This window comes from Cariama cristata, unplaced genomic scaffold, assembly GCF_000690535.1.
Source record: "Cariama cristata isolate BGI_N322 unplaced genomic scaffold, ASM69053v1 scaffold20096, whole genome shotgun sequence".
Taxonomy (NCBI): domain Eukaryota; kingdom Metazoa; phylum Chordata; class Aves; order Cariamiformes; family Cariamidae; genus Cariama; species Cariama cristata.
The window spans coordinates 108,773-118,119 of NW_009620700.1; the positions used below are offsets into that span (position 1 = coordinate 108,773).

Below are 9,347 nucleotides of genomic sequence, written 5' to 3' on the forward strand. Positions count from 1 at the left end.
AGGATCAGGACTTTGGGGATACTTGGCTAGAAGAGGGTTTTCTTTAAGTTGTGACTGCTTTTGTGTTGTAAAAGCTTTATTACAGAGTAGAAATTTAGTTGTTGATCTAACAAAGAATTCTGAGACTGGAACATTCTAAGAATATGGGTTTTAGATCTGACTTCCCTTCTTTCTCATCTTGACAGCATTTGAAATGACTTTGGTTTTCCTTGCAAATAACAAATGATCCTTGTGACTGTGTAATTAATGACACCTTCCCCTCCCCTCCTTTTATGGAGGTTCTTTTCCAGTACCGCAACCCTGCCAGGAGCAATGCTAGATTGTGGTGCTGTTCTTGCCGTCATCAGATGGTAGGCTGCTTTTGGTGTTCCTCCTCTGCAGTGCCAATGCGATGTCCAGTTCTCTGAGCTGCTTCAAGAAGCCCCGGTTTGGCAGGATGCATCGGTGTCTTGATACTTGCTCAATGGCATCTACTATTGTCATGTTCTTGTAAATCATCAGGTAAGCCAAGACCAGTGTAGCTGACCGGCTGCGACCCATAGCACAATGAACCAGAACCTTGTCTGTGGAAAGAAAGAGAGATGATGCAGAGATGACACTGAGTAACTTCTTTTTTTGACAGTGAAGGTTTCTGTAGTGCCCCTGCTCTGTTTGGTGGTTTGAATACCCTCTCCAGCATTTTTTAAAGGCCCGTCTTTTTACAGGTGGGGAAACTTGAGGCTGTAAATCCTACTGTAGTAGTTGAACACCATCTACATTGGACATTACCCATTTAATCCTAAACCAGGTAACTTTGAATTTATTTGTGAACAAAGGTTGCAGAGAAGGCATGGGGGCTGCAGCCTTGCATTAAGTTACAGCAAGCCCTGCTGCAGCCTAATCTTGCATGCCTCACAAGCAGCGTATGTATAATTCTGGTTTTGGGCGTAATGACCAAAGCACAAGAGTGTGGGAGGGTTTGGTATGCTATTAAACCATTCTTCCATGAGGATAAACAGAATGCATGGAGGTGCCTTTCTCAGGTCTACCAGCTAGATAGAAAAGCTAACCAAATTTGGTTATTTTTTGTTGTTCTCACAATAATGTCCTTAAGATCTAGATTGCATGACTTTATGCCTAAATACATCATTTGTAAAATATAACTAACAAGATTTTTTTAAGGCTCAGTGGTATTTTTGAGGGCGGAGGCTAAGAAGGGCCATAGAATTTAAGCATATAACCAGGGGGATAGAAAGAAACTGTGTCTTAAACTGCAGGAAAACTCTAGGAATCTCTGGCTAGTCACTCTTACCCTGTTGTGTTGAATTAAAGTAACATTTCGCCACTACCTCTCCCAGTGTTTTATATGATCTTCTCCTTGGAGTAATGGCCTGTCTCATATACTGTGAATGCAGACTCTCTGCTAATAGTTTTCGTCTCTGAATAAATGTGCCTTGAGATTTAGCTTTCTGACATTGCTTAGTTTAACTTTGGAGTTCGAGAGGCAGAAAGTCCTTGGCTTCAGGTACTACCAGGGATGTAAACCAAAGTTGAACCTTCCCCATTTGCTGTGTCTGGGGGGATGGAGGAAGAGAACAGTAAGTGGGTTCAGGTCTGATTGACAGGTTTCAAAACACTTCAGAAGATTTCCAAAAATGATTCAAAGCCTTTGAGGGGGCCTCACAAAGGGTTGAACTGCTGAAGGAAGTAGATTTGGAGCACTCTAACACCCTGCTAAGCTGAATTGCCACAGGGAAAAAAAAAAAAATTGTCAGTTTATCTCTGTCAGCTATGCCTAGTGAGAAGTGTTGGGTGCAAAGCCATGACTCCTGCCGGTTAACTCCTTTGCTTCCAGGCACAAGAGGATGTCTTGGCACAAGGGGCATTGCTGTGTAATGGATGCATCAAGAACTGCCAACACTAGAGGATTAATGGTTACAGTCTGCATCCTAATCCCAGGAGACAGTCTTAGAGGCATCTTGGCAATATTCCAGTTTCTCTGATAACTAAAAGCACCTCTTCCTCTTCTAGAAAATGACAATCACTTCTATTATTACTGCAAATATTTGAAATGGATGAAAACTCTCATTTGTTCAGCCTTCATGCTTCTCTTTAGACCTTCTCACCCTGTAAATGGGTTGCTGTTGAGGTGATAAAATACATGATAGGACAAGGAAGGCTTTGTTTTGTGTTGTTGGCAAATGCATGGGATCTGGGAGAAAATGTACAGTTTTACATTGTGTTAACAAAGGCAAAAAATGGCTGTGCAATTTTCTGAAATGCCCTCTGGTTGCAGGAAAATGAGGTCTGTCTCCTCCTGTGTGTCAGTAGTCAAGATCAGACTGCCTGTTAAAGCGAAACGATGGTACTGTTCTGCAAACCCCTGTCCCTTCTCTACTATTTTGTAGTCTCTTCAGTTCTGATGTAAGGACCAATCTGAACCCTCTTTCCCCAAGAGGGAGTCCACTCTTTTCAGTCTTTGATTCTGACCACTTATACCCTTCAAGGTATGGCTGAATATAAAATGTCAATGCACAGAGCCAGAGGTCTGCTGAGTGATGACAGATCCCTGAACTATTTTGGTCACTTGACTTGGGCTTGTGTTTCTTGAAAATCTGTCTGGATGCAGCACTCCCTTTCCAGAGTCAGAGGAATGATGAATGTTGAGGTGTCTTTGGTCAAATGCCTTGGGTCTTTGTATCTGTCTCGTATGATTATTCTCACATTGCTTTTTTTAGTCTCTGTCTTTAGTGTATTTTTTCCCATGACATCTTCACATGAAAAGAAAATGCTATTCAGTTCTACTTTAGGTTCTGAGGAACTAAGACACCAAGGGAATGAGTACTTAAATCTGTAGCATAGTAGGGAACTTTAAAACCTCTTAAAATAATGTCTTCCTTTTAGGTTAATCAAGACTCACTGATAGAAATTTTAAGCTGTCCTATAGTCTGAATTGTATGTTTTGGTAAATCTTTATGCACAACTGAATGATAGCATGCATCATTATGAACAGTTCGAGTTTGCCTCTAGAACTTACTCTTACAACTGAGTTACTTTCACTGTTCTTCAAGTCCATCTGCCCATGCTTAAAGAATGCAAATACTGCTCTGATCAGGGAATTTCTTCATCATCACAAAGATTTTGAAGGTTAAGTCAGAATTAGCACATTAGGACTGTGTTTTGAGAGCATCCAAATTGCCAGACTTTCTGGCCTGTTGCAGAAGGAGAGAGGCTTCTTCATTTTCATGACAACTTGTTTCAACAACATTGACTATTGAACATCTTCCAAGCAAAAAGTGTTCTATGATGACATCTAGTCAATGAATTTGTTTACTTGGCTGGCTGAAGGTCACACTCCAAACAACGCGATACAGCCGAAGTAAATTCATTAATACATACATTCTCGTCACAAAAGTAAAAACTTTTCTACTTTTTCCCTTTTTCCATCTCTTTGCATTTGCTAGTTCTAATGCAAAGTAGCAAATGAGTGTAAGTGTGTTACTGATGAGAAATATTTAGCACCACTTACTGAAGTCGGGTGTTATTACCACTGGAGTTAGATACTTGGTTACTTACTATAAAATCCTGTTTAGGAATCTGGATGCTATCTGTCAGTCAGGAAGGTACACGCAAATAGTCCTTTCATTAGGCACTTGAAATACAGAGCACCTTTCTACACTAGATACGCATTCACAAATAATGCATTTATGTTGTTGGAGGAGAGCACTAGTTACTTGCCTCTAGTCTTTTCTCCTGTAAGTATAAGAGACATCAGTCTGCTCTTTAGTCTAGCTTCTAGAGTCATTCTGTTATATAAATGTGTATTGGAAAGCTATTGTCATGCGTTCAACTTCAGTGTCTTTGTGGGCCACGCATATATGCCTTTGTGCATATCTTTGGCCAGGATAGGAGATGTACATTTAGTGTACTTTTCCCTCATGAGAGTTAAAAGCTTGCTCTTTTTCTTCATGAGTATTACAGTAATCCGTCATTTTATTGGTCTCCATCAGAAAAGATCCTAGCTATCTTGCTTAAAAACCATGTGAACGTGGCAGGCAGTGCACAGCTACAGAAATGATTGTAGTTGGTAGCATCTACTTAATTGCCGATTTTTTTGTTGTTGTTGTTTTGTAGAAGTTCATCCAGTCACTCTTTGATTTGGTCTTGTGTTTTCAGTGCTGGACTGGTGCTTGATAGTGTCTCAGAACTTCCTGGACTTTGATGTGGTTTTGAAACAAAAAGGTTAATACTGCCTCCCCATCCTTCCCTGCCCTAATATTTACTGGGATGCAAGGGGGTTTTTCTAGCCTTTTCTGCTCCCCTTGTGCTTGTTTCTTTACCTCAGTGCAGTAGGCAAAAGTCTTACAGGAACAGGAGGGTGGTGGGAGTGAGGAAGTCTGCATTTCTTATTTCAGCTACTCGTTTGATACTGACCTCTGGCCTCCAGCCATGGCTAGACCCAGGTGTGTGTTAGTTATCCACTCCTTCCCAAAGGCAGTGCTTCAGACATACTTTTTTGAAATGCCAGGCACCTTTCTTCACAAGCAAGTAAGCTCCTGAAGCACTTTCTCCTGCTATTAGGACTTTGATTTTTAAAACTGAACTGTTTTCAGGACTTTGTCCTGAACAAGGGAAGGAACTGTTGCCGTAGACTGTACTTGCAGAATGGGTAAAACTGTAAAGACCTGGCTGGCTACTGGGGGCAAGCCAGGTAGTAGCTGCCTACAGCTGAGCTAAATGGCCAAGAAGAGAAGCTGACACACGGCTAGAAACTTAATATGTGACCCTCTGATATTAAGGTCTTTGTAGGTCACCAGGAAAGTCTTAAGTTTCTCAGCTGACTTCTGGTAAAATACCCTGTAGAGATTTTAAAAAAAAAAAAAAAAGCATGGGGAGGGGAAGGAGTAGGAGTAACATTGGAAGCCAGTGTGAGGCCTAGGCTATAGCACTTCACATCAGTGTAAAGCTTTCTGATAGAACACTGCTGGAGATTAGCAAATAATGAATTGTAGTAATCAAGCTGAGAAATTACGAAGGCTTTAATGAAATGTTTCTAGATCTCCGCTGTCAGAGTTGTTTCACTCCCATGCTGCTTGGAAGACGGCAGAGAGATAAATGTTATAGCTTGGGGTAGATCTGATGGCCAGGTGAGAAGGTGGTTTTTATATTAGTGGAGTGAATCTGATGCTGCAGAGCATGAAGCTGTGGAGTGACAGCCTGGAATCTCTGCAGAGCACTCGTGTTCCACTCCCACCACTATGCAACCATTATTCATTAAGCCTTTCTTAATAGGGACTAATTTGAGGAAAAGACAGCTAATTCATGGAACCTATGCATGTCCAATTGTCTCTCTGTTTAGGAAGGAATCAAAACAACAACAAAAAACCTCTGTCAGACAGGAGACCTTAATGCAAGCTGTAATGTGGACTTTGATAAAGTGCTTGGTAGGGGGCTCTTGGGCTGGTGAGATCATCTGCAGCAAGAAAGGTCCTAGTTACATCACTACCTTCTCTTAACTAGTTCCCTGCTACTAGTTTTGTGTTCTCTGTTAAGCTGTATTGGACTTGTTTTGTTCCCACAAGGATGAATGCCATGGAACTATGCTTATAATCAGATGGAGTAAATACTGTACTGTTTTCAACCATTTTCAGCACCCTCCTTACTTCTTTCATCCTGAAGCGCATTATCAATGAATTTAGAAGCTGAATAAAAGAACTGGCTGAGATTGAAAGTGGGGAGATCATCTGCTTCTACTCCATGGTACTCTACAGTCATGTCATGATAATATTCTGGTCCTGTGTCCACGTTCCGCTGACCATGGGCCGCGTTGAGGATGTGAGTGAAGCCTTCCTTCTCAAGGCTGTAGCGATCTAATGCAGTTTTTCTGTTAAAACAAGAACTGTCATGTAAGTGAAGAAGCTTCTTGCCAAGCAATCCAGAAAAAAAAAAATAAACTCCAATTGGTATGTTCTAAATGTTAATGAAACTGATAATGCTTCAAAAATGCATCATTTACCATTGTAAAGATCTTTGATACTGTCATTCAGTGTGAATGATCCTTCTGAAGTTCATAACTCTCTCTCCCAGGTCCTTAGAGCACCTTAAAAATGAATTTATTTTCCTGGTGCCTTTGTAATGTAGGCAATACTGGCTTCTATCCATCTTGTACAAGAAGAAACTTGAGATACAGAAAGAAATAGAATGAATTAAAGTCGTAAAAGAAAATCAGTGGCAGAACTTGAAATAGGACCTATGAATGCTGCTTTCCCCTTCTGTCCCATCAATTGATACTGCAGAACTAATAAAAGAGTCAGTGATATGTGAGTAGAAGGATCATCTGGGATTCAAAAAGAAGCTCTTCATCCCTAAAAGAAGTTACTGAGGTTTTTTTCTCCATTTCTATTTTAAAAAATAGAAATTTTTATTTTATTTCTATTTTAAAAAATAGAAATAACTTTAAAAGATCACCCTTCTGTGGTCACAACTCCCTGTAAGGTTTTCTTTTACTGTCATGTTTGGTTAAACCAGAGGTCTAAAGCAAAAAGAACTAGATATGGAAATTGGATATTAGCCTTCAGTGAAAACTGAAAGTCATACACTTAGTCAAATATTCTAATTTATTCTTGTTCTCTCTTCCTTTGGACAAGGGAATTCAGATAGGAGAGGAAATTGTAGATTTTTGTGTGCCCAATACCCACTCTGAGTGCTTGCCAGCAGCCTGAAATTCCTCAAAAAGTGGGGAGTTTATGGACAGACACGTAAAAACTTTTTTATTCCATTACAGAAAGCTTTGAAGTTTTGGAAAGTTTTGTTCTGGAAAAGCTGTCAAGTTTCATTAGTGCCTAGGAAGACTACTGAACTTTTTACAAAAAATTGCATAGGCTTTATTCTGTTAATATATTTTCACATACCTACTGCTGCCATAAGTGAATTAGTGCATGATGTGAAACAGCTTTTTCCAACCAAAAGTACTTCTCTGTGAATGTTTCATGAATGTTTCAGTGTGGAAATGCAGCTGCTGTCACACAGGACTTTGTGGTGGGCTACCTGTTGTGTTTCATAATTCTAGTGGTGACAACTCAGAATAGCTTGAAGTTGACTCCCAGCCTTTGTCAAAGTCAAAATCCCCCTTTGAGCAGTCAAGAACCTAGTGATTAGAGCATTTAACTGGGATACGAATACTGAAGGTCGTGCCTGTGCTCGCTGTTATTTAAATTAAGCTCATGAGCTTATGGACAGGTATGATAATGTCTTGACCTTACTGGTATTTTGCCATGAAATAATGTCGTAAGTCCCCTATGTGATGATTTAAAAAGTAAATAAAAACTCCAGTTAGTGTGGTGATGCCTGCCTAAGCTCAGTAGACTCTGAAGGACAGAGATGCAGCAGCATCTTGCTGCTAGTGCTGTGACGTGGCACCTTCACCTCAGGTTAAATAATGCTCACTCCTTCCCTTGGTATTCTTGTTGCAGTGATTGACCTAGAAAGACTTTTTTCTTTTCTCTCCCTCCTTTTTGATTTGCGCATTAGGATTCTCTTCAGGTGCATATGGTCTATACACTTTGCCAGCAAAGGCACTTCAGTTCTGGACTATAAGGATGGCCAGCACTTAAAACAGATTAAATGTCCCAACCAAGCAGTAAAGGTGCAGTGAATAACTACTTCTCTTGGTTTTGATGTGGTTGAGGTGACCTACAGATTCTGCTTTCAAATTAAGTCTTGTTTTGTTTTGCCTCCCTGATGCTGGGATAGAGAAAAATAAGTTTTCTATTCACCAGATTTGGCCCAAAGCATGTATCCAACAAACCATGAAAGGACTGGTGGTTTCAGGTCAGAGATCTGTGTTCAACTAGAACCCCTGCAAGTGGAGACTTAGATGCTGAATAAGACCGCAGTGTATTTAGGGTCAGTGGAAAAACAAAGTTGTTGATGGACTGTAGACTACCAGACTTTGGCTTTTGCAAGCACTGCTCAGGCTAATAGCACTTGAATTAAATGATGAAGGTCGCATGGCAATCTTTAACATTTGACACTTGGGTTCATCTGAAATCCAGTTTTCCTGTTTCCTTGTTTAGGTTCTCAGGAGATTGCCTTTTGACGCTGTGGGTGCAACTAATGCATGTGTTTGACAGCCGCACTTACAATCTTGTTCTATGTCTTGGAATCTCATTTTTAAGTGTTCATTGGCCCAGTGCTTCAATAGGTATTCAGAAAGAAGGGATACCTTCTTTCACTAACCACCTAAGCTGTCAGTTCAGTCTGGCCAAGCTCCTGGGAACTTCCCCCTCCACCTCCTAGTCTTGCCTGTAGCTGCATACTGTGAATTTAGGGCCTGAGGTGGAATTAATCTTCCTCCTTTTAATTTAATCAATCAAAGGCAAGGCAGTTAGGCGTTCATTTTGCATCACAGTTTGCATTACCCATTGTTTTGCCCTTGATCTGTTGGAGTTTGGGAATATGCACATTGTTACTCTGTTAGATCGCTCTGTTTCCCATGGCTTGCACTGGAAATGGAATCGGAAGCAGCAATGGATCAACCTTGAATGCTGTTGCAAAAAGCCCACCATAAATGCTCAGATGTAACTAAATAACCTGTGAAATATTTTATTTTTTTTTCTTTAAGTAAATTATAAATGTACCAAGGAAATACCTAGGGGTTATCTACTCCACTGGTTTTGGCAGTGAAAAATTTATACTCTGTTTTGCTCAATGCTTGTGATAGGCTGATCTTAAAATGTCATCTGCTTTTTAATTGTGCTTGATATGCAAACTAATTCAGCAGTATCCTTTTGGACTGAATGTAACCTTGCCCAATATAATCTTTTTCTTTATAATATGGATGCACATTTTCTTCTTTCTATTGACATTGCTAATCTAGAAAACTTCCAAAAAATGAATACTAAGTGTTGAGCACTCAAATCTCCACACTTTCACTGCAATAGCTGTTCAAACTGTGCTGTGTTTAGGTGTTGTACAACCTGTTAGTTGAACCAAGACCTGAAACATTTGCCCTGTAAAAGTAGAGCAGGGTCAGTGTAGGTCCTGTGGGTATGTGTTTTGTGCATCTGCAGGCTGAGCTATTCCATGTAATCTATAGTCAGGTACCTTTCTTCCAGTAGATAGCCTGGACAGTATTATCTATGGAAAGCTTTTCCTAAGGTTTCTCATACATAGTGTTGTGTAAGAGGTCTGAGGAAACAGTTCTTGTGCAATACAAAATAGGGTTCACTGGACTGCAAGAGGTACCTGCCTTGGGCTTTAGAATCTGCATCTTTTGAAGAAAGCTGAAGTGGCACTTACGTTTTTTCAAGAGCAAGAGTGCTTGGTTTCAAACTTGATATGGAGATTAGGAAGCACTTACACTCTTT

At 40.3% G+C, this 9,347-nt stretch overlaps 1 protein-coding gene across 1 annotated transcript in view; it reads right to left on the minus strand.

Moving 5' to 3' along the window:
- Positions 1-265: 265 nt before the first annotated feature.
- Positions 266-9,347, minus strand: part of DUPD1 (dual specificity phosphatase and pro isomerase domain containing 1) — a 24,585-nt gene continuing 15,503 nt past the window's right edge. The window contains exons 3-4 of the mRNA XM_009701700.1: positions 5,643-5,863; positions 266-563 (exon numbers count right to left, since the gene is read on the minus strand). Coding sequence (XP_009700002.1) covers positions 316-563; positions 5,643-5,863 — 469 coding nt within the window. The 3' untranslated portion in view covers positions 266-315. The remainder of the gene's footprint in view (positions 564-5,642; positions 5,864-9,347) is intronic.